Source organism: Macaca nemestrina, chromosome 17 (genome assembly GCF_043159975.1).
Source record: "Macaca nemestrina isolate mMacNem1 chromosome 17, mMacNem.hap1, whole genome shotgun sequence".
Classification (NCBI taxonomy): Eukaryota; Metazoa; Chordata; class Mammalia; order Primates; family Cercopithecidae; genus Macaca; species Macaca nemestrina.
The window spans coordinates 90,946,447-90,974,427 of NC_092141.1; the positions used below are offsets into that span (position 1 = coordinate 90,946,447).

Sequence of the window (27,981 nt, forward strand, 5' to 3'; positions counted from 1 at the left end):
GGGCGTGAGCGGAGTGCAGCACCCCTCCCCCCATGCTTTGGTGACATCAGGCGTCGGCACTGAGGGAGGACAGCAGGGAGTGGAGACAGGGGCACCTCCTCTTAGTGGGCGGCTTTAGATGAAAGCCCAGACCTTGGGACCCTCACGCTCAGGCTTCTGAGTGAAGGTGGCCATGAGCCGCATTCCGGAGCCAGCGCTGCTTGTCCCTCCCGTGTGGTCCCTGGGCCGTATCGGCGGCTTCATGTCCTGCCATCAGCCCCAAGACTGGAGGTGGGGGTAGCCCCCAGGCCACGCACCGCAGGCCATGCTCCTTGGGAGTGCCTCCAGCTGTCAGGTGTCTCCTCCCGGTACTTGTGGGGCACAGTGGGGGCCTGGGCTGAGGGCTGTGGCCTGGGCCTGGGACGCTGTTCTGGGTAGGGGGTGGGTGAGGGCCCCACACCTTTGCTTTCTGAGTCTCCTGCCCCGGGCCTCCGTGGCACTGGCTGAGGTGCCCTGGGGTAGCTGACGGTTTCTTTCCTCTCCTCCCAGGGAGTGCCTGCAGCACCCCAGCGGGGCCACCCCAGTCTGCGTGTACACGAGGGACGAGGTAGGCGGCCCACTCTTGCCCACCCAGTCCTCACTCACTCTCAGCCCACTTCCCAGCTGGAAAATCCGCTCTCCCACAGCCTCTTGAAAGCACGACGTGTTTCATGGAAAAAGAGGGAGTGGCCGGCCCTCGGAGCCCGGGCTGCCCCGAAACCTCCCTCGGCGCCCTGTTTGTTTTTTCAGCTTCTCTCAAAGCCCAAGAGTTACAAAAGTGGTTTCATTTAATAAATATTTGCTTAGCTCGGTGTTTTGATCATTTTCAAAACCGAGTGTGGCGTGGCGCAAGCAAAGCCCGCCGTGGCGGGACCCTCCTAGCGCTCGTCCCTGGCCTCACAGGGGCCTTTTGTTTCCACCCTGGCTGAGTGCCCTTTGCTGCGGTGGGGGGCACTGTCCCGGGGGAGCCCTGGGGGGCCCTGGTGTGGACGGGACACTCCCCCCATTTATCCCTAGTTGGAAGCTCCCCGGCCAGGGCTGTGAGGGGGGCTCAGGTCTATGTCCTCCCTCGAGGGGACAGCCACGGGGCTCAGGACCCAGGCCCAGCACTGGCCTGAGGCTGGGGTCCCCGGGGACCCTTACACCCTTTGGCTTTTGTGCTGGGCCCTTGACTCTGCCCTTGCTGGAGGCAGCTTCTCCACCCCTTCCTCACAGGTCAGAGCTAGCATGTGGGACGTGGCCAGCCAGGCCCGAGCCCTGCCCACCCCAAGCCGAGCCCCAGGAATGCCCTGAGAGCAGGAGAGTCGGAGGAGGGTGGGGCAGTGTCCCGAGGCAGCCGGGCCGCTGTGACCCATGGGGGAGGCGGCCGTGGGGTGGGTCTCGCCCTGGCCAGACACCAGAGCCTGTGAAGCCGTGTGTTGTGATTTTGGGGCCCACTCAGAGGCTTTTGAAGAGTGGATGCTGCTGGCCTGACCTCCACCCACCAGAGGGGGGAGGGCTCCCGGCAGGGACTGGGCCTAGGGAGGGCTGGCAAGCATCATGGAGCCGGGGTGACCCTGGCCCAGAGGCCCGGCCGGCTCAGTCACAGATGTGCATGTCTTGCCCAGGCCTCCTCCCTGCCCCCGTGGGTGACAGCACGTTCCTGCCTCTCCCGCTCCGGGCAGGGCGTCCTGGTTCCAGGGCCTCCTCCTTGCAGCCCAGCTCTGCCAGTCCAGGCCTCAGTGAGCTTGGGTCCCAGCTGCGGAGACCAGGCTGGGGGAGACTCGCTCAGGCATGGGCAGCAGGTCCTGCCCCGGCTGCAGACCAGACTGAAGCTGGGCCTTGCGGAGGGTGTGGACCGGCAGGGGCCAGATGTGGGAGTGGGTAGGACGGAGGCCGGAGAGGGCATGTGGCCTGTGGTCCTGGTGATGCCAGTGCCCAGAGGTGATGTGGTGCCTGGAGCCAGAGCCCAGAGGGTTTCCCTGGGCTCTGGGGTCCCAGTGCGAGGCCCACCTGTCCTGGCTGCTTCTCCCACAGGTGATGGGTGAAGCTGCCCTGCGGGGAACGACGCTGCAGTCGCTGGGCCTGACCGGGGGCAGCGCCACCATCAGGTAGGGGCAGTGCTGCTGGGGCCGAGGGGTCTATTTAGCTACAAAAAGTGGTCTCGGCCCGGCGTGGTGGCTCACGCCTATAATCCCAGCGCTTTAGGAGGCCGAGACGGGCGGATCACGAGGTCAGCAGATCGAGACCATCCTGGCTAACACGGTGAAATCCCGTCTCTACTAAAAAAATACAAAAAATTAGCCGGGCGAGGTGGTGGCGCCTGTAGTCCCGGCTACTCTGGAGGCTGAGGCAGGAGAATGGCGTGAACCCGGGAGGCGGAGCTTGCAGTGAGCCGAGATCCGGCCACTGCACTCCAGCCCGAGCGACAGAGCGAGACTCCGTCTCAAAAAAAAAAAAAAAAAGTGGTCTCAAAGGAAAGGAGAAAGGACACGTGGCAAGTGGGGAGAAGGTGTACCCAGGCCCTCGTCGTGGAGGGTGCCTGGCGGCCTCTGCCTGCCTGTGGGCATGGGGGCCGGGCTGCGCTGGCCTCATCTCCATGTCCCCCAGAGGGGAGGTGGATCTTGGGAGGGTGCATGGGGTGGGAGGGGGCGGGAGAGGGTGAGCTGGGGGCAGGAGCGGGTGAGGCGGGGGTGGGAGGAGGTGAGGCGGGGGCGGGAGGGGGTGAGGCGGGGGTGGGAGCGGGTGAGCCGGGGCGGGAGGGGGTGAGGCGGGGGCGGGAGGGGGTGAGGCGGGGCGGGAGGGGGTGAGCCGGGGGTGGGAGGGGGTGAGCCGGGGCGGGAGGGGGTGAGCCGGGGGTGGGAGGGGGTGAGCCGGGGCAGGCGGCAGGCAGGGCCGCCACAAGGTGCTTCCCTTGTCCTCTGGCCCCACTCAGGTTTGTCATGAAGTGCTGCGACCCTGTGGACAAGACCCCAGGAAGCCTGGGCTCGTCGGTGTCGTCGGTGTCGGCTGGCCAGGCGGCCGCCAGCACTTCACTGCCCTTGGAATCTGGGGAGCTCAGCCGCGGCGACCTGAGCCGTTGGGAGGACGCGGACACCTCAGGGCCCTGCTGCGAGGACACTCAGGAGAAGCAGAGCACGAGGGCGCCCGCACCTGCCCCCTTTGTTCCTTTCTCAGGCGGGGGACAGAGACTGGGGGGCCCTCCTGGGCCCACAGGGCCTCTGACATCATCTTCAGTCACGTTGCCGAAGTCCCTCTCCAGCCCCGGAGGCCCCTCCAAGCCAAAGAAGTCCAAGTCGGGCCAGGATCCCCAGCAGGAGCAGGAGCGGGAGCCGGAGCCGGTAAAAGGGGCCCTGGGCCTTGGGGCTTGGGGGTGTCCTTTCTCCTGACATGGTAGCCCTGCGTGGCTTTAGCTGGTCAGCCTGGTGGCATGGCAGTGATGCGGGGCAGAGGAACCCGAAAGTGGGGCTCTGGCCAGGAGGGTTCTGGCTTTGCCCAGGAAGGGATTCAGGGGTAGGCAGGTGGTAGAGAAAGTAGCTTTACTGAGAGAGTGGCTGTGTCTGGTCCCGCATGAGGCCGTGTCTGCTCCAGGACGAGGCTGTGTCTGCTCCTGGATGAGGCCGTGTCCGCTCCGGGATGAGGCCGTGTTGGCTCCATGATGAGGCGGGAGCCATGTCAGCTCCGTGTTGGCTCCGTGACAGGGCACAGAGTGGGCTGCCCTGGGGTGGTGCGTGGAGGGCAGCAGCTCAGGGCATGGCCGCGGTCACATTTACATCCACTCTTAACTACGTGCACGTTCAGGGGTGGGGTATTCAGAAATCTCCAGAAAAGGGGCGGTAACCTCCGGGCCACGGCCGGGGAAAGGGTGAGTTGTGGGGCCGTTGGTGGACGCATCAGCCAGTCTTCAGCCTGGCTTGGAGTCCTCCGACCTGAGCAGGGTCTGGGCTTGTTCTTAGCTCTCAGGGAGGTGATTTTTTTTTTTTTTTTGAGACAGAGTCTTAACTCTTATCACCAGGTGGGAGTGCAGTGGCACGATCTCGGCTCACAGCAACCCAACTTCCACCTCCCAGGTTCAAGTGATTCTCCTACCTCAGCCTCCTGAGTAGCTGGGACTACAGGTGCGCACCACCATGCCCAGCTAAATTTTTTGTGTTTTTAGTACAGACAGGGTTTCACCATGTTGGCCAGGATGGTCTCAATCTCTTGACCTCACGATCCGCCCACCTTGGCCTCCCAAACTGCTGAGATTACAGGCGTGAGCCACCGCCTCCAGCCCTTTTTTCTGGTTTTAAACACCCATTACTGAGGCACCCACTTTTTTTTTTTTTTTTTGAGATGGAGTTTCGCTCTTGTTGCCCAGGCTGGAGTGTAGTGGCGCACTTTCAGCTCACTGCAACCTCCACCTCCCGGGTCCAAGCGATTCTCCTTCCTCAGCCTCCCGAGTAGCTGGGACTACAGGCGTGTGCCACTATGCTCAGCTAATTTTTGTATTTTTACTAGAGACATGGTTTCACCATGTTGACCAGGCTGGTCTCAAACTCCTGACCTTAGGTGATCCACCCACCTCAGCCTCCCAAAGTGTTGGGATTACAGGTATGAGCCACCACGCCTTGCCTTTTTTTCGTTTTTTCGAAACAGAGTCTCGCTCTGTCACCCAGGCTGGAGTGCAGTGGTGCGATCTCGGCTCACTGCAACCTCCACCTCCTGGGTTCAAGCGATTCTCTTGCCTCAGCCTCCCGAGTAGCTGGGATTACAGGCACCTGTCACCATGCATGGCTAATTTTTGTATTTTTAGTAGTGATGGGGTTTCACCATGTCGGCCAGTCTGGTCTCGAACTCCTGACCTCAGGTGACCTGCCCGCCTCGGCCCCCCACAGTGCTGTGATCGCAGGCGTGAGCCACCGTGCCCAGCTGGCCCCACGTTTGGATCACGCTGATGGTGCGGAGCCTTGTGTGCCTGGGGGTTCTGCCCATCACCAGTGTCCGCCTCCCCCTTCCCTGTGCTGCCCACTGGCTGTCAGCCTCCAGGGGTTGTGTCTGGTGTTTTGGGTCAAGCTGGGCTTGCAGGGCCCCTCCCTGGCCCACTGCAGCCACGTCAGAGCTCAGAGGGGGAGCACGTGGCATGGGTCACGCATCCATCCACTCCTGCCTGGAAGCTGATGTGGAATTTTCCCTCTGGAGCCCCGAGCCGTCCAGTTGCCTTCCCAGTGTCCCCATGGGCTTCCTTGGAGGTGCGGCTTGGTGGGCGTCCTCGCCGGGAGACTCGTGTGGGTTCCGCCTTCCTGGGACTCCACTGGGCGATGGCTCCTTCAGAAATACCGCGAAACCCGTCCACCCCGTGGGAGTGAAGGCATCACTGCGGATTCCCCAGGAAGTCCCTTGGGTTCTTGGAACATCCCAGGCTCCTCTCCTCCTTGGGCTCGTTCCCGGAGGTGCTGGGTCTTCCTCCCAAAGCCCAGCCCCCGATTGCCTGCTGCTGCTCAGGACAGGGTAGGGCCTGTCCCTGTGGCCACGCATTGCTGCTGGTTAGCACTCAGGCTGGCAGCATGGATGCTAAGCATGTCTTCTGCTCCCTTGGTGTGTGGGGAAGGTTAGGGACCCCACCTGCGCTCCCCCCACACGTCCACAAAGCCACCAGGTGATCCCCAAACCTCAGAGTGTCCTGAGAAGGGCCCAGAGCCAACCCTGATGCCCTCGAGGCCCCACGCAGGCTGGGAGAGTGGCCGCCCCGCACTTACAGAGCTGGATGCGAGGTCCGAGAACAGTTTGCGGGAGGACAGGCGTGGGAGTGCTGGAACCGGAGGGAGGAGGAGCCACCAGTGACAGACACGGCCACACACGTGGGTGTTCTTTTTCCAAAACGCCTGCGAGGGGGCCGGTTCAAGAGGGTGCCATTCAGTGGCACAAATTTCTTTAAACTTTTTGAGACGGGGGTCTTGCTCTGTGGCCCAGGCTGGAGTACAGTGGTGTGACCTCCTGGTCTCAAGCCATCCTCTCCCCTCAGCCTCCCAAGTAGCTGGGACCACAGCTGTACACCACCATGCCGGGCTAATTTATTTATTTTTTTATTATTATTTTTTTGAGACAGAATCTCGCTCTGTCACCCAGGCTGGAGTGGGTGGGATCTCAGTTCACTGCAACCTCCGCCTCCTGGGTTCAAGTGATCCCCCCACCTCAGCCTCCCAAGCAGCTGGGACCACAGGTGTGAGCCACCACACCCGGCTAATATATATATATATGTATTTATTTATGAGATGAGGAGTCTCGCTCTGTCGCCCAGGCTGCAGTGCAGTGGTGTGATCTCAGCTCACTGCAATCTCTGCCTCCTGGGTTCCAGTGATTCTCCTGCCTCAGCCTCCCAGGTAGCTGGGATTACAGGCACTCACCATCATGCCGGCTAATTTTTGTATTTTTAAAAGAGATGGGGTTTCACCATGTTGGCCGGGCTAGTCTCAAACTCCTGGCCTCAGGTGATCCACCCGCCTCGGCCTCCCAAAGCGCTGGGATTATGGGCATGAGCCATCGCGCTCAGCCTAATTTATTTTTATTTTTCATAAAGACAAGGTCTCCCTCTGTTGCCCAGGCTGGTCTCAAATTCCTGGGCTCAAGCAATCCTCTTATCTCAGCCACCCAAAATTCTGGGATTACAATTGTGAGCCACCTCACTGGCCTGAAAGTTACTTTTTATAATATTATGGATAGTATCATGCTTCCTGTTACATTTTTGACTGACTGACTCCTTGTTAGTTCTAGTGGTGTCTTGGTTTCTGTTGGGGTCTCTGCAGACCTCTTTCCCTTTGTCCTCTCATTGTTTTTCTTCCTTTGTTGCAGCGACTGGGCCTCTGGTGCTTTTGGATAGTGGCGATCTTAGTGGACATCCTTCCTTGTCTTGATTGTAACAGGAATTACTAGTAGTTTCTCTGCCAAGAATGATGTGTGCTATAAAAAGTCTTTATCAAGCTGAGAAAGTCACTATTCCTAGCTTTCTGACATTTAAAACAATCTTAAGTGGGTGTTGAACCGTTCCAGTGTTTTCAGCATCGAAGGAGATGACCGTGTGCTTTATTTTATTGGCTTGTGCCTGTGTGTTAGTAAATGAGACAGACTTTTTTCCTTGCTCTGTCTTCATCCAGTTTGGGAATCAAATTTCACCTGGCTCACAAGGGAACTGGGCAGTGGCCCCTCTTTTCTGGTTCTGGAAATTCTCCGAAGGTTATGGTCACTGCTCACTGCAGACTCCACCCACCACTGGGGCACTGGGCCCTCGGCGGGGAGTGTGTGCAGGCAGGCGGCCAGGTGCTGACCTCCGAGCATGCCTGTGTGGGGTTGTGGCCTGACCCTCTGTCTCATGCTTCCCCCACACCGTGGGGATCTCGTGTCTGTGGGGTCCCTGGCCCTGTGGCTGACTTTTCCTTTGTCCCTGTCCTGACCCTGCATCAGAGCCCTGCACCTGGGCTGCTGGAACCTGACTTCCTTAGCTTCCTCACCTGCAGAACTAGGGTGTTCGTGGCATTTATGGATTTTGTGCCAAAAGAGGCAGACTGGGGGACTGTCATGCAGCTCTCAGTGAGGGATGGGAGGAGGCTGTTTTGCAGCCCTTGTGTCCCCTGAGGGCCAGGCTGCCAGCCATAGCGCACAGGCTGGGTCAGAGCTTCCTGAGCTCCTGCTGACCTAGTGGGCCTGGAAGGCCCCCATGCCTCCATCTCCTGTGGACATTTAAAATATTTGTGTCTGGGCCGGGCGCAGTGGCTCACAGCACTTTGGGAGACCGAGGTGGGCAGATCACCTGAGGTCAGGAGTTTGAGACCAGCCTGGACAACATGGCAAAACCCTGTCTCTACTAAAAATACAAAAATTAGCTGGGCGTGGTGGCAGGCGTGTGTAATCCCAGCTACGTGGGAGGCTGAGGCAGGAGAATCACTTGAACCCGGGAGGCAGAGGTTGCAGTGAGCTGAGATCACACTACTGCATTCCAGCCTGGGTGACAGAGTGAAACTCTGTCTCAAAAAAAAAAAAAAACAAGTGGCCAGGAGGGCTCTGTGCACATAGCCCTGGCCTGGGCTGTGCCCTGGGCACTCGTGCTCCGTGTCCCGGACCTCAGGTGAGGTCAGGAGTTTGCTTCGTCCTCCTCTGGCCACTTCTGAGTGAAGCAGCCTCACGCCTCCCACTTGCCTCCTGGCCACACACCTGGGAGGGCAGAGGCCGGGCGTCTGCACCATGTTGGATGTAGGGCTTCCGGCGTCAGGGTCCAGTCCCTCTGCTTTCTGTCCCCCTGGCTGTCCTGGGACTGTCCCTGTTGAGTGGACAGGGGAGTGGGGAGTGGCGGCGTTGGGTCCGTTCTGGGACTAGGATGGTGTTGGCACACCGTCCTCCCTCTGGGAACTCTGCCGAACTCTGCACTGTGACACCTGAGTCCCCATGAAGCGCTTGTGCCCCTCGACCCAGAGTCAGGCTGGAGACAGACTCGTGTGCTCTGGGTGAGCAGGGGTGACCCCCTCTAGGCCTGCTCTTGTGGGGACCCCTCGGTGTGAGGGACACTGGCTGTCACGTTCCCACATTCTAGAGGTGTGGGCCTCAGCCCCTTCTTCCCTCCGTGCCCAGGGCGGGTCTTGTCTGCGGAGTGTGGGGTGTGGAGAACGGGGCTCGAAGCCCAGAGCAGTGCCCGCCCGTGCTCGCCTGTTGGGAGGTGCTGTTGGGGTGGGGTCCCGGCTGGCAGGCGAGGTCCAGGGGAGGGAGCGTGTGCCTGGCCTGCGCAGCGTGCTGAGGGCCTTTGATCTGGGACTGAGGCAGCTGATTGACAGAGGGCGTCCTGCCTGCCCCGCGCCTCCCGTCGCTGCCAGCCACACACGCAGAGGGCCCGCGGCCACATGCCGCTGCTGGGTCCTTTCAGTGCTGGGGGGGAGGGGAGAAAGGAACAAAACAGAACTTTTTTGGGGAACTTCAAAGGTACACTTTAGTAAGCAGAAAGAGTTTCCAAGTTTCCCATTAATGTTTTGCCTGTGTGTGGTTTTTGGATTTAAATAAAGAGTCAGAAGAAAGAGACAGGATAAAATACAGGCAGGTCCTCGGCCGAGGCCCGGGGTGGTTCACAGACCCGGGCGGTTCCTGCCTTTGATGTCAGGCATTAATTATTAGAAGGTAGTTTTACTGGCGATCAGAACCGGGCGCTGGGAGAGGCTGGGGCTGCCCGGCGCCCCCTGGCCCTGTCTTTGAAGTGACTCCACCGGCCGGGAGGCCGCCCTGCAGCCCTGTGCTGGGCTGGGACGCCAGTCCCAGCAGACACCCCCCACGACTCGGCCTCCCGGCAGCTGGCACAAGGGCCGCTCCTGATCAAAGGCTGGGTCTGCCCGCATGGACTGGCGGCTGCTGCCCTGCCTGCCCCTCCTGCCTCGGGGGTGAACCTTGTTCCTGAAGCCGGGGCCTGAGGTTTCCTCAGCACCCCTGCTCACCCCCGGCCCTCTGTGGCCAGCAGCCGGTGTGGGACTCATGGGGCAGGGAGGAGCTTGTCCCAGGGTTTTGGGGGTAAACCAGCAGTGAGGAGGCTGGGTCTGGAGCGGGTCACGCACTGGGTGTGGTGAACACACCCTGCCTGGGACCCCCGTGTGCCTGGCAGGGCAGGTGCTGTTGTCCCTGGGCAGTAGGCATCCTCAGAGGGGCCAGGGGCTCCTGCCCGTGCTGCCCCTGCGGCTAGCCCAGTCAGTGGCCAGGGTGGCCCGGGTCCCGGTTATGCCTCATGGGTGTCTGAGGACAACCGTGGGCTCTGAGGCAGGGCCCAGGCTGTCCCTAGAGGCGCAGCCTGTGGCCTTGATTGGAATGGCCGTGAAGCGTGGCTGGCAGATGGGTCAGCGACGTTGCAGGTGGCTGGCTGGGTCCCGGCTGTTTAGAAGCCTGGTGACTGACAGGCGCTTGTGTTTCAGTGAGGAACCCGGCGAGTGGGGGTGGGTGCTCACCACTGGTGCTGTGGGGAGAACCTTGAGTGTGGGGGCTCCGTGCTGGGTGAGTCGGCTGCTGCAGGGCGCAGACCCCACCGGCCCCTCCTGGCCTGGACTCCCCTCCCTGCTGGACCCAAGATCCCCTGGTTGGGATTGTTCCAGGAACTCAGGTCAGGGGCCCTGTCAGCCCTTCCCTGGCTCCTCCAGGAGCAGCCTCCAGACTCCACCCCGCGGATGAGTCGCCTCGCCAAACCGCTTCTCCTGCCTCTCCGTGGGTGTTGGTACACTTTATCCACGGTGACACACGCCTGCCACCCCGTAACGTGCCCAGCTCCGGCCGGGCTCACGGTCAGCCCAGGCTCCCGGAATCCTGTTCTTATTTTTCTTTTCTTTTTTTTTCTTTTTTTTTTTTTTGAGACAGGGTCTCGCTCTGTTGCCCAGGCAGGAGTGCAGGGGCGCAGTTACGGCTCACAGCGGTCTTGACCTCCCATCTCAGCCTCCTGAGTAGCTGGGACTGCAGGTGTGAGCCACTGCACCTGGCTTCTATTTTCATCTTTTAAAATATTTTTCTTTTTAAAATTAAAAAATGATTTTTTTCTCATGAGCACGTCATGCTTTATATTTTCATCTTTTCATATTTATTTTATTTAATTAATTTATTTTTTTGAGACAGAGTCTCCTGCTGTCAGCCAGGCTGGAGGACAATGGCACGATCTCAGCTCACTGCCACCTTTGCCCCCCAGTTCAAGTAATTCTCCTGCCTCAGCCTCCCAAGTAGCTGGGATTGATTACAGGTGCCCGCCCCCTGTAATTTTTGTGTTTTTTGTAGAGAAGGGGTTTTGCCATGTTGGTCAGGCTGGTCTTGATCTCCTGACCTCTGGTGACCCACCTGCATCGGCCTCCCAAAGTGCTGAGATTACAGGCGTGAGCCTCCATGCCCAGCCTTTTTTTTTTTTTTTTTTTTTTTGAGACGGAGTCTCGCTTTGTCGCCCAGGCTGGAGTGCAGTGGCGCAATCTCAGCTCACTGCAAGCTCCGCCTCCTGGGTTCACGCCATTCTCCTGCCTCAGCCTCCCGAGTAACTGGGATTACAGGCGCCCGCCACCATGCCCGGCTAATTTTTTTGTATTTTTAGTAGGGATGGGGTTTCATCATGTTAACCAGGATGGTCTCGATCTCCTGACCTTGTCATCCGCTCGCCTCAGCGTCCTAAAGTGCTGGGATTACAGGCGTGAGCCATCGCGCCCGGCCTTATTTTTATTTTTATTTTTATTTTTTGAGACAGAATCACACTCTGTCACCCAGGCTGGAATGCGATGGTGCGATCTCCGCTCACTGCAAGCTCTGCTTCTGGGTCCAAGTGATTCTGCTGCCTCAGCCTCCCGAGTAGCTGGGGTAAGAGGCGGGCACCACCACGCCCAGCTAATTTTTGTATTTTTAGTAGAGTTGGGGTTTTACCATGTTTGTCAGGCTGATCTCAAACTCCTGACCTCAGGTCATCCGCCTGCTTTGGCCTCCCAAATTGCTAGGATTACAGGTGTGAGCCACCGCGCCCGGCCTGTTCTCATCTTTTTAAAAGAACTTTTTTTTTTTTGAGGCAGGGTCTGTCTGTGTCACCCAGGCTGGAGTGTGGTGGTGTGATCTGTGCTCACTACAACCTCCACCTCCTGGATTCAAGAGATTCTTGTGTCTCAGCCTCCTGAATAGCTGGGATTACAGGTGCCACCACCACACCTGGCTAAGTTTTGTATTTTTAGTAGAGATGGAGTTTTCGTCCTGTTGACCAGGCTGCTCTTGAACTCCTGACCTTAAGTGATCTGCCCACCTTGGCCTCCCGAAGTGCTGGGATTACAGGTTTGAGCCACCGCACCCTAACATGAGGCCTAATAGAACTTTTCTTGGCTAGGTACAGTGGCTCCCACCTGTAATCCCAGCACTTTGGGAGGCCGAGCTGGGAGGATCACTTGAGCCTAGGGGTTTGAGACCAGCCTGGACAACATAACGAGACCCCATCTCTACAAAGAAAATTTAAAAATTAGCAGGGCGTGGTGGTGTGTGCCTGTAGCCCCAGCTACTTGGGAGGCTGAGACGGGAGGATTGCCTGACCTGAGAGATCGAGGCTGCAGTGAGCTGAGATTGCACCACTGCACTCCAGCCTGGGCACGACGTTGTCTCAAAACTGAAACATTCCTGCTTTGGGCCTTGCTTGTTGGCCTCTCCCCAGCCGTGTGGCTGCTCGCTGGCAGGCTCAGACTGTGGGCATCGGTGCGGATGTTGTGCTCAGCCTGAGTGAGGCGCTGTCTCCCCTGGGTGGGATTCGAGGCCCGAGGCCTCTGCTTGGTGCAGGCGGGATGTGTGCTGAGGGTGTTCCCCATGCTTTGGATGTAAAATTTGGGCATGGAGTTTGTGGTGTCTTCGGAGGCAGTCCCACCTGCGTCCTGTGTGAGCGCCTGTCCACGTCGGTCGCAGCGGTGTCTCCACGGAGCCTGCGTCTGTGCCCAGGCCTGCCTCTCGCCCTGGCACGGCCTCTCCTGCTGTGCACGTCCCAGGCCTTTGATGGCGTCCACGTGCTCCACCGCCTGCCTCGGAGGGTGGCCGGGGCGCTGAGTAACTCGGGAGGTTTGGCCCGTGTCTGGCGTAGTGATTCATTTAAGCTCAGAGCCTCCAGGGGAAACTCCACACTCCTCTCACCGGAGCCCTGGTGGGGCAGGCCAGGCTGAGACCGGAGAGGGAGGGAGGCCGGGAGGGAAAAACACAAACCCTCAGAGACGCTGGAAACTCTGAGGTTGGGGCCACCTCTGAATGGGTTCACATTTTTCCTCTGTGTGTCATCACATCCTGGAAAATTACTGTCAAGAAAAGGAGACCTCTGGTTAGTGTCCCGGCCTGTGTGCGTGCCCCTGGCGCCCTTGCCCCACAGCCCCCAGCCTCCCTCCCCTTGGTTTCCCAGGTCAGCGGCCCGGGGCTGCCCCAGCACTGTCTGTCGTCGGGCTGCGCGCCCAGAGGGCTGCCCCCGGCATCCCCGACAGCGTCCCTGTCCTCAGTCCTGCCCGTCCTTTCTGGCCTTTCTCCGGCCCCCTTCCAGTTTCAGGGCATCTGGATAAATGGTTAGCATCGTTGCGGCCCAGTCCGTGCAGCCCTCCTGGAGGCTGTGACCTGGGGGTCCGCTGGGGGCCTGGGTTTGCAGGAGACAGGAAGGGGCCAAAGGGGCAGAAGCTTGCAGGGGCCTCACCTGCAGGAGGAGTTGGGTCTTTCACAGCTGCCTGGCCACCCTCGGAGCCTGAGAGGGCAGCACCCCTTCCCCTCATGGTGCTGGCTGGACCCTCCACGCTCCATGCCTCCTCCTTGTGTGTCATGTGACCATAGTCACCCCAACCTTGCGGCGTATTTTGAGCTTCTGAGGAGCTCAGCACACACAGCCCCTGTGAGAGCACTGGCGCTGGCTGCTGGACCCTGCCGTGTCTCTGGCATCGTCCCCATCTTCTGAGACCTCTCTGGCTCTGCCTAGCAAGAGGGGCAGGGCCGGGAAGAAGGGGGTGTGGGGCCTTCGGGAGCTGGGCCCAGGTGCTGAGGCGGAAACCAGGCCGGGCTCAGCATGCCAAGCTCCTGGTGGAGGCACTGGCGTCCGTGCATGTCAGCGGCGCAGAGAAGGTTCCAGGCTCCGTCTCCCGAACCTGTCTGGAAGAGCCCAGCTGCTCCCACGGACCTGCGACCTGCCGCCTGGGGCTGGAGGTCTGGGCCTCTTTGCATCGGCTCAGGGGAGGCCGTCCGCGGCTGGGTGAGGGTCAGCGGCCATTTGGATGCCCCAGCAGCCGCGGGGCTCTCGCCTCTGCCAGAGCAGGCAGCGTGCGAACTGGCAAGGGCTTTGGGGAGCAGCAGGAGGCCTGAGGGTGCCGAGCGCTCCGGAAATGTTGCTGGTTCTTCAGGGGCAGGCCTGGCCCGCTGGGCAGAGCAGAACACGGCCTCCGCTCCGAGGCGGGGTGGGGGCGCCGGGATGGCAGACACGAGGCCGCATGAAGTGGGATCAGCTGGACCCTGGGGTTTGGGCTTGGAGGCCTGCAGGGCAGTGGTCCCCCGGCTCTTGCTGCCCTGTGGTTCAGTTCCTCCCGCTGCCGCGCCTTGTGCCCTGTGGGTTGGCTGGTCTTGTGAGAGGCCCCATCTGAGACAGGAAGCCCCACGCAGGCTTCTGGAAGGCTCTGTCCTGGCTCTCGGCCACCCTATTGGCTGAGACCGACCCCAGCGGCTTCCTGAGGCTTGGCGAGGCCCCCAGGGTCACCTGCTGGTCACACACCTGGGGGACCCCACCAAGGCTGAGACCCAGGTTGGGGCCCCCCGCACTCTGCTGAGGTTTGGGCCTCATTCCCCGCTGGCCCGCCCTCCCCTCAGGAGCTTTCCAGGTGGGGACGTTCGTAGGGACAGTGGTACGACATCCAGTTGTCTCCTCCCTGAAACCTTCAACCTGAACCTCACTCAGCACAGGGAACTGGGGGCCAGACCGTGGTGGATGGAGGTGTCGTGCTGACACAGCCCCTGCTGGGACGTGGGGAGTGGCTGAGGCACAGCTCCAGCCCAAGCATGATGGTGCGTGTGGGAAAACTGCCCGGGTACTTGGGGACAGCAGGGACATTTCCAGCGTGGGTGTGTGAGTGCCACCTCCCCCATATGGTGGGCGTTGGTGTGATGCTGGCAGCTGGGACCAGGGTCCTCTTCTCAGCAGATGCTGCTGTGTTTCTGGGGGGCAGTCTGTGGTTTTCTTTTGTGTGCATGTGTGTGCTTGGGTGTGTGTGCGTATCCTTGTGTGTGCACGTGTGCTTGGGTGTGTGCATGTCCTTGCATGTGCATGTATGCTTGGGTGTGTGTGCACACATCTGCGTGTGTGCACATGTCCTTGCGTGTGCACGTGTGCTTTGGTGTGTGCATGTCCTTGCGTGTGCACGTGTGCTTTGGTGTGTGCATGTCCTTGCGTGTGCACGTGTGCTTGGGTGTGTGTTCTTGCGTGTGCCCGTATGCTTTGGTGTGTGCGCACACGTGTCTGCGTTTGTGTGCGTGTACTTGCATGTGCACGTGTGCTTGGGTGTGTGTGTCTGCGTGTCTTTGTGCACGTGTGTGCTTGGGTGTGGGTGCTCACACGTGTCTGCATGTGTGTGTGTGCATGTCCTTACGTGTGCACGTCTGTGGGTGTGTGTGCACACATGTCTGCCTGTGTGTGCGTGTCCTTGCGTGTGCACATGTGCTTGGGTGCATGCAGGTGTGTGTATGTACATGTCTGTGTGTGCACGTGTGTGTGTGTGCGTTTGCCCCAGAGCGGAAGGAAAGAGAATGCAGCCGGACGATCATATCTGCGTGAGGGGTGTTCACTTTGTGTCTGACAATCTTTCTGTGGAATGAAATATTTCAAAATAAGAAATTGAGGGGAAAGAGAAAGGAGGGTGCTTGTCTCTCTCCTCGCCTCCTGCTCTTCCTCCCTGTGTTGGAGGCTCCAGGACGCCTCACCCCGGGTTGACGTCATTTTTGGCCTGCAGAGGCAGCCCCTTTCTTTTCTCCGGGCACCAGCGAGGAGGCTGGGCTCCGGCCGACGGGAGCCCCCGCAGGAGCCAGGGCTTGACTCCCCTGCAGGGCTGTCGCTGTCGCTTTTTTCCCTCACGATGTCTCATCCACAAACCTCTGTCCTCCGTCCAAAGACATCTCGGTGAATCCACCTGGCGCGGAAGCAGCGCTGATGCCGCAAATTCGGGCCAGGCTGCCGGGCAGAGCTCGCCAGTTAGCAGGGCCGGCTATGGCCGGGGCAACCCCGAGACCCCACGCCCCGCCACTGCGGCTCCCGCTCCCTGGTGCCTCTCGCTCCCTGGCGCCTCTTCTCTGTGGACGGAGAGCCTCTCTCCGGGGGAAGGCTCGGGGCTAAGCTGATGGGTGTTTGAAGTTTCTCCACACACAGGGTCCCCTGGCATCTCCCTCTGTCTTTGGCGGCCAAGTGCCATTTCCCAGCAGCCCTGCTGCAGACGCCGTCTGTTCTCGGGGGAGAGTTGGGTGGCCTGGGCCCTTGTGGTAGCCGCTCATCCAGCCTGACCCCAGGCTGCAGTGAGGCTGCTTCCGATCGGGGCTTCTCTGCCCAGGTGAAGGGCGGGCGTGGGAGGTTTCCGTAGAGGCCGCTCTCCCCTGCTGCCCGAGCCCCGTGTGGGGCCCTGCGTCCGTCTGACAGACGGAAGCTTCCGGAGCCGGGCCCTTGGGATGATGAGTAGGAAACTAGGGAGGATCCACAGGAATTAGAGATTTCATCAGTTTTGTTTTCCAAGTGAAATTCAACAGCCCCCTAGCAGCGTGACGCTGATGGCCCTGTCCCCTATGGCCCCCATCCTGGAGGCACCCTGGTGTGGGCTGTGGGCCTGGGGATCCGGCGCTGTCCAGTATGCAGACGTGCCAGCAGCCCACGTTTCCCCCGGTGACTCCCAGGCTGTGCCCTGGATGTGGCCGTCTGAGCACGTCGTGTCCTGGGGACAGGGCCCCGTCTGGTCGTCAGGCTCAGTGCGTGCCCATCGGGGTGCTCTGCCCGCTCGGGGAGACAGCGCGGCTTCCGGGGGGCTCCTCCAGGGAGGCTCTGGACCAGGCTGCAGAGGATGCCGACCTGCCACAGGCTGGCCTGGCCGCTCATGGACACGGTGGCTCCTGGCCCAGGGTGCACTGCGTCCTGCCCTCCTCTCCCCTGGGAACCCAGGCGTGCTCGCGGCCCTCTGGAATGCAGGCGCTGGGGCTGTGGGGGGCCGCCTGGCGCCTGGCATCTTGTTATAAAAAGCTGTGGCGCAGGCTGCTCTCAGTGGCTGCAGGATGGTTGTGGCTTTGGAAGGGCAACCCCCAGGGACCTTGGTCAGCCACCTGTGGCCCCACTGCTGGGCCATGGTCAGCCCTTGCTGGCTGCCCTGCGACGACACTGCCAAAGCCAGTGGGGCTTCTGCCAGACTCCCGTGACAAGTCATGACAGAGCCACGTGCTGGGTGGTTGCAGGGCCCTGTCGCCCACGGCAGTCAAGGTCTTATGTGTCTGTCTGGAGGGCAGCCCTGGAGACACCTGGGACAGGTGTACCTCTGGCAGGCGCACCCTGGCTGTCACCCAGTGTGGGCGTGGTGGGAGCGCTGGAATGCTGTGCAGGGCAGGAGGCAGCGGCCTGTGGCTGCGTGGGAGACTGCAGGGGAGACGGGACCAGACCAGGAGGGTTGTTCCCAGGGCCTGCCAAGCCATCCCCAGGTGTTGAGAGTTGGAGGTAGGGGTGGGAGCCCAGAGCCAGCTCCAGGCCACCCGCACTCCCGACGGCTCTTGGCTGTTCTGTGTGAGGGGGGACATGGCCGAGTGTGGTGTCCCACCCATTCCAACACTGGGCCGAATGCACCGAAATCACTGCCCAGGGCTCCAGGAGCTGCATGGCCCGGCTTTGTCCATTTCATTGCTGTTGATGCCAATTAGGGGTGACAGTGTCCCTCCCGCATCCCAGGGTGGGCAGAGGGAAGAGCCGACTTGTTCCCTGGGGGCAGGCGTGCATGGAGTCAGCCTGGCCATGGAGCTGTGGCCAAAAGGGCAGTGGGGACAGCGGGGGCAGCTGGGCTGGGGTTTTTGCCGACGCTCTAATTTGGTGGCTGTCGCCACCCCTGCCCCCCACAGAGACCCTGATGTGGCCTGAGCCAGACTCCAGGGGCCATGCACCCTGATGGGTGGGGAGCAGGGGCTCAGCGTCAGGTCTGGTGCACTGACTGGGAGAAGGAGGGTCTCCAGCCCTGGACAGGCCCTGAGTGGGGTGGGGGCCCCCAGCTGCTGTGCCCAGCCCTGCCCCCAGGACCTGGCCCTGGCACTGTGCTGGCCGGGGCCAGGGAGAGAGTGGGCCCAGCTCCCAAGTCTGTGTGCCCACCTCGGCTGGGGGCGCCGACAGCCCGGGGTGTGGAGGGCCTCCTGTGACACCCGCCGTCAGCCGCGCCCTCTGCCTCTAGCCCGTGGACCTGGAGCCCGTGGACCGGGAGCCTGTCGTGTGCCACCCTGACCTGGAGGAGCGGCTGCAGGCCTGGCCAGTGGAGCTGCCTGATGAGTTCTTTGAGCTGACAGTGGATGACGTGAGAAGGCGCTTGGCCCAGCTCAAGAGTGAGCGGTGGGTGCTCCCTCAGTGCCTCCCGGCTTCTTCGAGTCAGGGTTTGCCCCGTCGGGTGCCTGTGCTGCCCGCCGTCCCCAGGTGCCAGCACTGGCTCGTGGCCCAGGTCCCTGACAGGCTGCCCTTAAGAGCACCTCAGAGGGTTGGGGCCTAGGGAGGGGTGTTCAGATCTTCCTGCCTTGTGCGGGGAGAGCAGCCCACTTCCACCCTGGCGGGTGCAGGTGAGGAGCCCGGGGCCAGTTGCCGTGGCCCCCATTCTGACCAGAAGCCCTGTTCCCTTCCCCTCCTCACCACAGGAAGCGCCTGGAAGAAGCACCCTTGGTGACCAAGGCCTTCAGGGAGGCGCAGATAAAGGAGAAGCTGGAGCGCTACCCAAAGGTCTGCAGACAGGACGTGGGGGCAGCAGAGGCACAGCTCTGAGGGGGCCCCCTGTCAGTTCTATGGACGGGACATGGGGGCAACTGAGGCACAGCTCTGAGCAGGACCCACCCCCCCCGTTGTGGCATGCCTGCCTCTAGTGGCCAGTCGATCCTCCCCTGCTCATGATTTAGAATGAATTTTTTTTTTTTTTTTTTTTTTTGAGACGGAGTCTCGCTCTGTCGCCCAGGCTGGAGTGCAGTGGCGCGATCTCGGCTCACTGCAAGCTCCGCCTCCCGGGTTCCCGCCATTCTCCTGCCTCAGCCTCCCGAGTAGCTGGGACTACAGGCGCCGCCACCACGCCCGGCTAATTTTTTTTTGTATTTTTAGTGGAGACGGGGTTTCATTGTGTTAGCCAGGATGGTCTCGATCTCCTGACCTCGTGATCCGCCCGCCTCGGCCTCCCAAAGTGCTGGGATTACAGGCTTGAGCCACCGCGCCCGGCCTTTTTTTTTTTTTTTTTTTTTTTTTGAGACGGAGTTTCTGTCACCCAGGCTGGAGTCAGTGGCACGATCTTAGCTTACTGCAAGCTCCGCCTCCTGGGTTCACGCTGTTCTCCCGCCTCAGCCTCCAGAGTAGCTGTAACTACAGGCGCCTGCCACTCACGCCCAGCTAATTTTGTTTTTGTATTTTTTAGTAGAGACAGGGTTTCACCGTGTTAGCCAGGATGGTCTCAATCTCCTGACCTCGTGATCCGCCCGCCTTGGCCTTCCAAAGTGCTGGGATTACAGGCGTGAGCCACAGTGTCCAGCCTAACTTTTTTTTTTTTTTGACATGGAGCTTTGCTGTCACCTAGGCTGGAGTGTGGTGGTGCGATCTCGCCTCACCGCAGCCTCCACCTCCTGGTTCAAGCAGTTCTCCTGCCTCAGCCTCCTGAGCAGCTGAGATTTCAGGTGTCCACTGCCAGTAGCTCGGCTAATTTTTGGATGTTTTTTAAGTAGAGATGGGGTTTCACTATGTTGGCCAGGCTGTTCTTGAACTCCTAACCTCAGGTGATCCGTCCGCCTCGACCTCCCAAAGTTCCGGGATTACAGGTGTGAGCCACCACGCCCGGCCGAATGAAACTTTTTTTTTTTTTAAACGGAGTCTCACTCTGTCGCCCAGGCTGGAGTGCAGTGGCCGGATCTCAGCTCACTGCAAGCTCCGCCTCCCGGGTTCACGCCATTCTCCTGCCTCAGCCTCCCGAGTAGCTGGGACTACAGGCACCCGCCGCCTCGCCCGGCTAGTTTTTTGTATTTTTTAGTAGAGACGGGATTTCACCGGGTTAGCCAGGATGGTCTTGATCTCCTGACCTCGTGATCCGCCCATCTCAGCCTCCCAAAGTGCTGGGATTACAGGCTTGAGCCACTGCGCCTGGCCCGAATGAAACTTTAAACAGCAAATTTGAACACAGGTCAATGTGGTTTTAGAACTCAGGCCACTGTGCGCACGCACGGTACTCGGCTGTCTCCGTGCCCGGCCTACCATGGGGGAGTCGAGGCCCGGGCCCTGATCGGGGGTGGCTGCTGCTTCTGCCTGCCCCAGCCCTGGTGTCCGTGGCCTGGCGTGGGCCGAGCGGGGAGGCCGTGCCTGGTCCCTGGTGCAGCTCCGGCCGTCCCTCCAACCCCTCCACTTGTCTGGCCTAGGTGGCTCTGAGGGTTCTGTTCCCCGACCGCTACGTCCTACAGGGCTTCTTCCGCCCCAGCGAGACAGGTGGGCAGCGCTGCCGGTGTCCGGGGAGGGGGGCGGGGGCCCACAGAGCCCCTCCTGGCTCCTTCCTTCCAGGCTACAGGACTGCAGCCACCTGGCCTGCGGGTCCCAGGGCACTGGGCAGGTGCAGGTGCTGAGGTCCCCTTGGGGGTGCAGAGGCGACCCAGTTTGCAGTGTCAGGCAGGCTGGGCACTCGCTCCAGATGAGCCTGTGGTCCTGAGTGCTCACATCACCCACCTACTGGGCACAGCTGGGGCAGAGGGGCACCCAGAGGAAGGCACCATACCCCGGGAGGAGGGCAGTGGAGCTGTGACATTCAGGGGCTTGTGACCTGTACCCCAGACAGCTGGGTGGCAGCAGCCCAAGGTCGCAGGGACCTCCCCCAGGGAAGCACTGAGGCTGGGGTGGAGGGGGGACTGGGAGGTATAGGCTGGCAGTGGGAGTGCCCTCCTGCAGCAGGGCGGGGCTCCCAAGTGTGGCCCACACGGGGGCCCGGCCACGTCGAGCACCTGGGGTGCTGTGGGAGGAACAGGGCTGAATTCCTACCTCTCGGGGAAAGGCCCAGGAGGGTGGGAGCAGTGGCCCAGTGCCCGGGGCGGCCCGGGGCTGGTGTGGAGGAAGAACTGTCTGTATGTTCTTTCTCCTCTGCAGTGGGGGACTTGCGAGACTTCGTGAGGAGCCACCTGGGGAACCCCGAGCTGTCGTTTTACCTGTGTAAGTTTTTTCTCCTAAGCCCACTCCTGCCTCCAGTGCTCGAGACCCTGGTGCTGTGGGCACACCACCCGTCCCAGCTGGGGCTCTCGGCAGCTTCTCCATGGGAGCAGCATCTGTGGCCTCCCGCCCAGCTGCCTCCTGCAGCCTATGGTGTCTGTGTGGGGACCTAGCAGGGCCCTTCTCCCTGAGCCGGGCGGTGGGAGGGTGGGAGCCAGGCTTCCTGCCTTCTGTCTCAGCACTCCGCTCCCCTCTGGAGCCCTGGGGCTCCCCCACCCCTGGGGCTCAGGCCACTCCAGCGCGAGGACTGTGGGAAGGGTCGGTGGACAGGAAGCGGCTGGCCTCCCTTGGAGCGTCTAGGTGGCAACGGGTTAGGCTGCCCCCCTCAAGCGGAGCTGGGCTGCATGGGTGTGACTCCTGCAGTTGGGCCTGCCCTGCCCCAGCCCCTCCGAGCCCCCAGCTGGGGTTTCTGCAGCCGGAGTGTGGGCACAGGGTGTGATCATGAGGGGCTCTTCTGCCCCACGTGAGGTGTCACCCCCATCTTCGGGCCTGTCTTCTTTTGGGAGCGTGGATGGGGACCGCCGTGCTTCCTAACACATAGATGCCTTCTCTCCTCAGTCATCACCCCTCCAAAAACAGTCCTGGACGACCACACGCGGACCCTCTTTCAGGTACCCGAAGGCCTCCCTGGGGTGCTGCGGGGCGGGGCCCTCCAGGGAGGGCAGGACGCGAGGGTGAGGCCCGCAGTCAGGAAGGAGTGGCTTGGCAGGCGCTGGTGTGGGATAATAAAGCCTTTGAGAGCGGGTGGGTTCAGAGGGGGCCGTGCGCCTCTGAAGTTGTTTCTGACAGGTCTTTCCAGCCTCCTCTGCTTCCTGCCTGGCCCCGGGTGAGAAAGGGCCTGCTAGGCGGCCTGCCTGAACTGGGGCCACTTGGAGGTCTCGGCCCCCTGGGCTGCTGTGCTGGGGCCAAGGCAGCACCGGTGCCCGCCCAGGCGTCTGGGTGAGGAAGGGCCCGGCAGGCCTGGGAGCAGGGCTTGGGGAGCCCCAGAGGGACCAGGCCCTCAGCTGGAGACGGCCGCCTGGGGCTTCAGCTGCCAAGTCTGTGTTCCTGCCCCTTCCCCCTTCCTGGCCTCTCCCGCTGGCCCCGCTGGCCCCTGCTAGGAATGCCCTGGTGCCCATAGCTGTCCGCTGCTTCTGTGGGTCCCTGCCACCTCCCTGAGAGCTCCTGAGGGTGGCGCCAGAGTGAGGGTGCCCGGTCCCCGGCCCTGCTGGGCCGCCCTCCAGAGCCAGAAGCAATGAATGTCCTGTCCTTGGCCTGTGGGAGAGCCGCCTGGGGCCTTCCGAAGCCCTCTGGCCTAATGGTTTCCTCTTCAAAGCCTCTTCAGATATTTTAATTAGCAACAGAGGCGTTTTTTTTTTTTAAGTGGCCACAGGCCTCTGCAGAGGCCTGGGTTGGAGGTGAGAAGCTTGCTTGCTGCCTGGGGCTGCAGCCACTTGCTGAGATGGGGCAAGAAGGCTGGCAGCTGCCAGGGGTGATCAGGAGCAGGACTGAGCGGGATTCCCTGAGACGGAGGCAGGGGAGGGGTGAGACAGTCCCCTCTCAGCCCCTGAGCTGCCGGGCGGACTCTGGGCCTCCTTCCTCCGTCTCCACCCCCTCCCTTGCTGGCCAGCCAGTTGATAAACATTGAATTTGGAAGATGCCTTGGGGTGGAGGAGGACCAGTGCCCAGGCCTGCAGCCCACCCTCCCACTGGGAGGCCCCCTGAGAGCACTGGGGTGCTGCTGCGCTGTTCCTGGGGATACATGGCTTCCCCGCCAGCCACCATCTCCTGCCCTCCGTCAGCTCGGCTCTAGTCTGGGGGCCTCTCGGGGTGGCGTCCCTGGTGACATTCCTGCCTGCCTGCCGTCAGAGAGCTGGCGGGGCCGAGGGGGGGAGGCCTGCCTCCCTGACAGGCAAGCAGGCGGCGGGCGTGGAAGCACCGGCTTTCATGTCTGTCTCTGGCAGGGCCCTGCTCCGGCCCCTGCTTCTAAGAGGGACAGCGTGCGTGGGTGTGGGGGCTCGGGGAGCCCGGCAGCCCTCTGTGGCCCTGGCCCGGGAGAGCGCAGGTTTTCTGGGAGGGCTGGGAGGAGGCGGCCAGGATTGAGGACAGGGAAGTGTGAGCAGCGTGGGGGCACCACTGTGGAGAACAAAGCCCCGACCGCTGCCTGAAACCTGCTTCCTGGCCCTGGGCATCAGGGCTGGCACGGCCACCTCTGTGTGCAGTGCGCATCCTCATGTCATAAGGAAGGTCATCCTGGGCTAGGCCCACCTTTGATGTCACGGTTACCTCACTTATCTCTTCAAAGTCTCTGCTGTTTGGGCTTCCTTCCGTTGGCTTTGGTGGGGCAAGCCTGGCTCCTAACACCCTCTGTTTGTTGGAGCTCTCAGGCTGCCTCGGGGGACCCTCTGCCAGGACACTGGCCACCCACTTCGGAAGGAGTGACTGGCACTTCCGGCCTGAGTGCCTGCTGGGCACCCACCCCTAGCCAGGTCTGTCCTTCCTTTCCACCCAGGACAGCCCCGTCCTGTACTGCTGTGTTGCCCACTGCCAGGGCCTCTTGGGAACGACAGGCCCCCTTCCTCCCACCCACCAGGCCCTACCCCACCTGGACCCTCTGAAATGTTCCTCGTTGACAAATGGTCTTGCAGAAGGTGGGATGGCTCCTGCAGTCCCCGCTCCCGCTCTGTGGGTGGATGCCCCGTCTCTCCCTGCCCGGGCACCGTGGTGCCTTCTCCCTCCCGGGCACCATGGTGCCACCTCCCTCCCGGGCATCTTGGGCTGTAAGGGCTCCTCTCTTGGCTTCGTTTCCCTGAGGGTGGTGCCGTTCTCTTTGGAGGGGGCGACCGGGGCGCTGGGCCACGTGTGCATGCAGCCCCTGCAGAGTTGCTGCCCCATGGGGGTTGGCGTGGGCCTCCTTTCGGAAACTCTTCCTGGCAACACTGAGTGGGGTAAGGGGCTGGCAGCAGAGAGGTGGCCGGATTTGGGACCCCAGTGTCCTGGGCAGCAGCGAGGGCGGAGCCGGCTCCAGGCCCTCAGGCTGTGTCAGGGCAGGGCGGGTGCCCCCACTTCTCCCTGTCAGCCGAGGGAGCCAGGCGGGCAGCCTGAGACCTCCTGGGGCAGTGCTGGTGGGGAAAGGCCTCTCAGCCTGAGCCTCCCTCAAAGGCCCGTCCTGGGCCCTGCTCTGGGTGGCTGGGGGGATGGTGTGACCCACCTTCCTTTTCTAGCCCCAGCTTGGTGACCGGGTGGTTCCGTTCACCCTGGGTCGCTTACTGAGATGGCGCCTGGGAACCAGGGCAGAGGACACCCTTTCCACCAGTGGGGGACGGAGGTGACATGAACTCTGGGAGGCTCCTTTTTTGGGGTCCATCCAGAGGCCGAGCCTCTCCAAGCACGGGTCAGCCTCCATGCCGCCCAGTCTGCTGACCCTCCTCTCCACCATCCCCTCGTCCGAGCAGTGGGATCTCTCCTGAGTCAAGGCTGGGCACGAGCACGTGGGGACAGCCGGGTAGGCTGCCTGGCTCAGTGCTCCTTGCATAGAGGCGCAGACAGAGCCCGGGTGCCCCAGGCCCGGCCACCAAGCCTACTTCCCTCCGCTGGCGTTCCCGAGTCCTGCCTGCCCCTTTCTGTGCGTCTCACGGGGCAGTGCTGGGTGAGGGTCCTGGCCTGTGCGGCTGTGATGAACACCAGGTGCCTCTCTGCATCGGTGGCTTCTGAGGGAGCCCTCTTGCCCCTTGCAAGTGGGGCTGGCCAGGCCTCCTGTGCCCACATCGGCCTCTGGGCAGTGTCCCCTGGGCTTCTGTGAGCAGTTGCAGCCTGGGTGTGAATCTTGGAGGCCCCGTGGTGATGAAGCATGCCGTCCGCCTGTGAGAGGCCGAGACCACGGCGGCTCCTGGCGCTGTCCTCCCCGTGCTCCCTTCCTGGCTCCCCAGCTTCCGGCGCCTCTTCGGGGCCACTCGGGCAGCCCCTGCCCACCCCACAGGCCCTTCTCTCCTCACAAGGCTTTGATCCCAGGCGGCACAATTGGGTTTTCAAAGCATTCACGGCCCTTGTTTGTGTCCCTGGGCCCCTGGCTGGAGGCTGAGGTTTCAGCGTTCCTGGGCCTGGCCTTTGAAGCTTCCTCTTATTAATCTTTTAACATCCCCCAGCCCCACTCCCACCCCAAGCCTGTGGCCCCGAGCAGCCTGGAGCCGGGAGGGGGAATCTGGAGCTGGGAGGGGGATACCCACCCTGGCAGCTGCGCCTCTCCACGGTGGTCCCGGCACATACGCCAGGACCCGCCACGCCTGGCCCCACCTTCCTCAGGTGGAGAGGCCAGAGGAGGGAGGACTGTGATGCTGCATGGCTTGAGGACCCTCAAGGCCGCAGCCTTCAGCTGGCTTGGGGCTTGGGGTGGTCCCATGGAGGGCGCTGGTCCCAGGGCGCCCTGGCCTTGCATACAGGGGTAGGGTTGGTGCCAGACAGGAAGCTGGGCGAAGAGGGGTTCATGGGGGCCGGGCAGGCAGAGCCCGCCTGATGGTGGAGCTGTGGCCATCAGCAGGGCCGGGCCCTGGGGGTGTGGCTGCCTCCACCACAGGGGGGTGCTCTGCCCATGGTGCCCACCCCACCCCTGAGCCCCCCGCCCTCCCTGCAGGCAAACCTCTTCCCAGCCGCTCTGGTACACTTCGGAGCCAAGGAGCCGGCAGGTGAGTGTCGGTGGTTGGGGCCGGTGTTGGAGCCCAGCCAGCCTGTCTCTGGACCTCAGAGTCAGCTGCCTGGAAGGGCGTTCAGTCTGGGGCCTCCTTTGGGTCTGAGAGGGAGCTCTGCGGCCCCAATAACCACCTCCCCGAGAGAGGGCTGGGACAGCCACCTGCTGGCCACTGCCCTCCCAGAGCCGAGTGCCGATGGGCAGATGCTGGGCAGATGCTGGGCGGATGGCGGATGGCGGATGGGCCCCCCCTCAGAGGCTCAGGATGAGCTTGGGCCTCCCTGCAGGTGTCTACCTGGAGCCTGGCCTGCTGGAGCACGCCATCTCCCCATCTGCAGCTGACATGCTGGTGGCCAGGTAAGTGCCTGTGGGTCTGGGGGCACCTCCCATGGCGGCACTCACCAGCCTGCATCTTCGCCTCCCCCTAGGTGCATGTCCAGGGTCGCTGGGTCCCCTTCCCCATTGCCAGCCCCAGACCCTGCACCTGAGTCTGAACCAACTGCTGAGGAGGGGGCACTGGGCCCCCCTGAGCCCATCCCAGGGACGGCCCAGCCTGTGAAGAGGAGCCTGGGCAAGGTGCCCAAGTGGCTGAAGCTTCCGGGTACTGCGGCCGGGTGGAGGGTGGAAGGCAGGGTGCTGTGGCCGGGTGGAAGGCAGGGTGCTGCGGCCGGGTGGAGGGTGGAAGGCAGGGTGCTGCGGCCGGGTGGAGGGTGGAAGGCAGGGTACTGCGGCCGGGTGGAAGGCAGGGTGCTGTGGCCGGGTGGAAGGCAGGGTGCTGCGGCCGGGTGGAGGGTGGGGGGCTGGGTGCTGTGGCCGGGTGGAGGGTGGGGGGCTGGGTGCTGTGGCAGGGCCATTGGGCTGAAGGGCTAGGTGCTGTGGCCGGCAGGGCCGAGTGCTTCAGCTGGGCGGGTGGGCGGGTGGCCGGGCAGCAGGAGCCCAGGGCCTGTGGTCACCCTGGTGTGTTTGCACTACAGCCAGCAAGAGGTGAGAGCCACCAGCCCAAGGTGCCCACTCTGCCACCCACAGGACCACCTCCCCTGCCAGTAGGAATAAAGACTTGTGCATCCCTCAACGCATTCCTGTCGTGCTTCCTCCAGAAAAGGGCCGCCGTCCTCTGCCCTGGCTCAGCTGGACTGCAGTGTCCAGGCCTGAGAGCCTGGTGGACCGTGGTGTGGGCCCTTGAGGAGCATTGTGGACCGTGGTGTGCATCCTGAACCCATGTGGGTCTCCTCTTCATTTTTACCTAATAGTTATTTATCCCTCCTCCAAGGAGAACAGAAGTGCTGGAAGAAAGGCTTTTTTGGGGAAATTACCTGCAACCCAGGAGCCAAGCCCCGGGCCGAGAGCTGGGGGAGGAGTTAGTAGGTCCCCCCACATCTGCAGGGCAGGGCCTGACCTTGGGCCTCCCACTGCCCCTGAGCGGCTATAGTGCTGCGTTCTGGCCCTGGCCCACCCCACAGCCAGCCTCCCCAGCAAGTCTGATGACTTCCACAGGCTCCCAGGGCTTTCAAACTGACCTACTGAGGTGGGCAGAGCAGGGAAGGGGTGGGTCTCAGCAGCTCTGCCTTCCCGGGGCCAGTGAGGCTCAATCAAGGATGAAGAGGCTTGCCTCAAAGTTGTCTTTGGGCACCAGGGCAGGAGAGAGGCTGGGCCGCCTCTGATGGGTCCCACGGGGCAGCTCTTATGCTTCCCACCCTGACTCCCTACCCCTTCCCCTTCCTGCGTGGGGCACCGGGATGGTGCTCAGCTGAGAGCCCCTGGGGTGCTTCCAGTCCTGGGCTCTGAGGAGAGAGAAAGTGAGGTGGGCTGGAGGGGAAGTGGCCAAGGCTCTGCCCACTTCCCAAGCGTTGGCACAAGTGGAGCTTATGCCAGAGGCCCCTGAGAGTCAGAGGGCAGCCAGACTTGGGCGGGGCATCCAGGCAGGTCCCACAGCCCTGTGTCTCCAAGGGTGGGCAGAGGGCATGGCCTGAGGGGGCTGAGCTGCACCCCCACGCACTGCTTGGGACCGGTGTCGGAGAAAAGGGGAGGCCTGTTCTTCATTTCAGCAGGCCCTTGGGCCAGTCTCTCTCACCCTGTGCATCTTGGTCCTGCCTGTGGCCACTGCCTGCGGCCACAGGAACATTCCTGGAAGCCACTGCCCACTGGTGGCCACTCCCGTGGCTGCCCCAACCCCTGGGGCAGGAGTAACATTTTCCAGGCGGGTGGCCACATGTACGCGGTCTGGGTTCCGCAGCGCCTGGGGGCGGGGCCGAGTCACTCGCACACATGCTGTTTGTTAGTGCGTCCTCCTGGTGCTTTGCTTTCTTACCAGGAGTGGAAGGGTGCGCACGGGGAGCGAGGCTTTGAAGCAGTTTGACTTGGGTGATTAATGGCAAGAAGGCCAAGC

General features: G+C 61.9%; 1 protein-coding gene across 3 annotated transcripts in view; it reads left to right on the forward strand.

Moving 5' to 3' along the window:
* LOC105469323 (ASPSCR1 tether for SLC2A4, UBX domain containing) overlaps nucleotides 1–26,667 on the forward strand; it is a 44,261-nt gene extending 17,594 nt beyond the window's left edge. For all 3 annotated transcript variants that reach the window (XM_071081848.1, XM_071081850.1, XM_071081849.1), the window contains 12 exons: nucleotides 529–586; nucleotides 2,035–2,108; nucleotides 2,933–3,338; nucleotides 17,901–18,055; nucleotides 18,352–18,433; nucleotides 20,098–20,164; nucleotides 20,813–20,875; nucleotides 21,491–21,543; nucleotides 25,542–25,593; nucleotides 25,883–25,952; nucleotides 26,024–26,196; nucleotides 26,570–26,667. In XM_071081848.1, coding sequence (XP_070937949.1) covers nucleotides 529–586; nucleotides 2,035–2,108; nucleotides 2,933–3,338; nucleotides 17,901–18,055; nucleotides 18,352–18,433; nucleotides 20,098–20,164; nucleotides 20,813–20,875; nucleotides 21,491–21,543; nucleotides 25,542–25,593; nucleotides 25,883–25,952; nucleotides 26,024–26,196; nucleotides 26,570–26,583 — 1,267 coding nt within the window. In that variant the 3' untranslated portion in view covers nucleotides 26,584–26,667. The remainder of the gene's footprint in view (nucleotides 1–528; nucleotides 587–2,034; nucleotides 2,109–2,932; nucleotides 3,339–17,900; nucleotides 18,056–18,351; nucleotides 18,434–20,097; nucleotides 20,165–20,812; nucleotides 20,876–21,490; nucleotides 21,544–25,541; nucleotides 25,594–25,882; nucleotides 25,953–26,023; nucleotides 26,197–26,569) is intronic.
* Nucleotides 26,668–27,981: the final 1,314 nt, after the last annotated feature.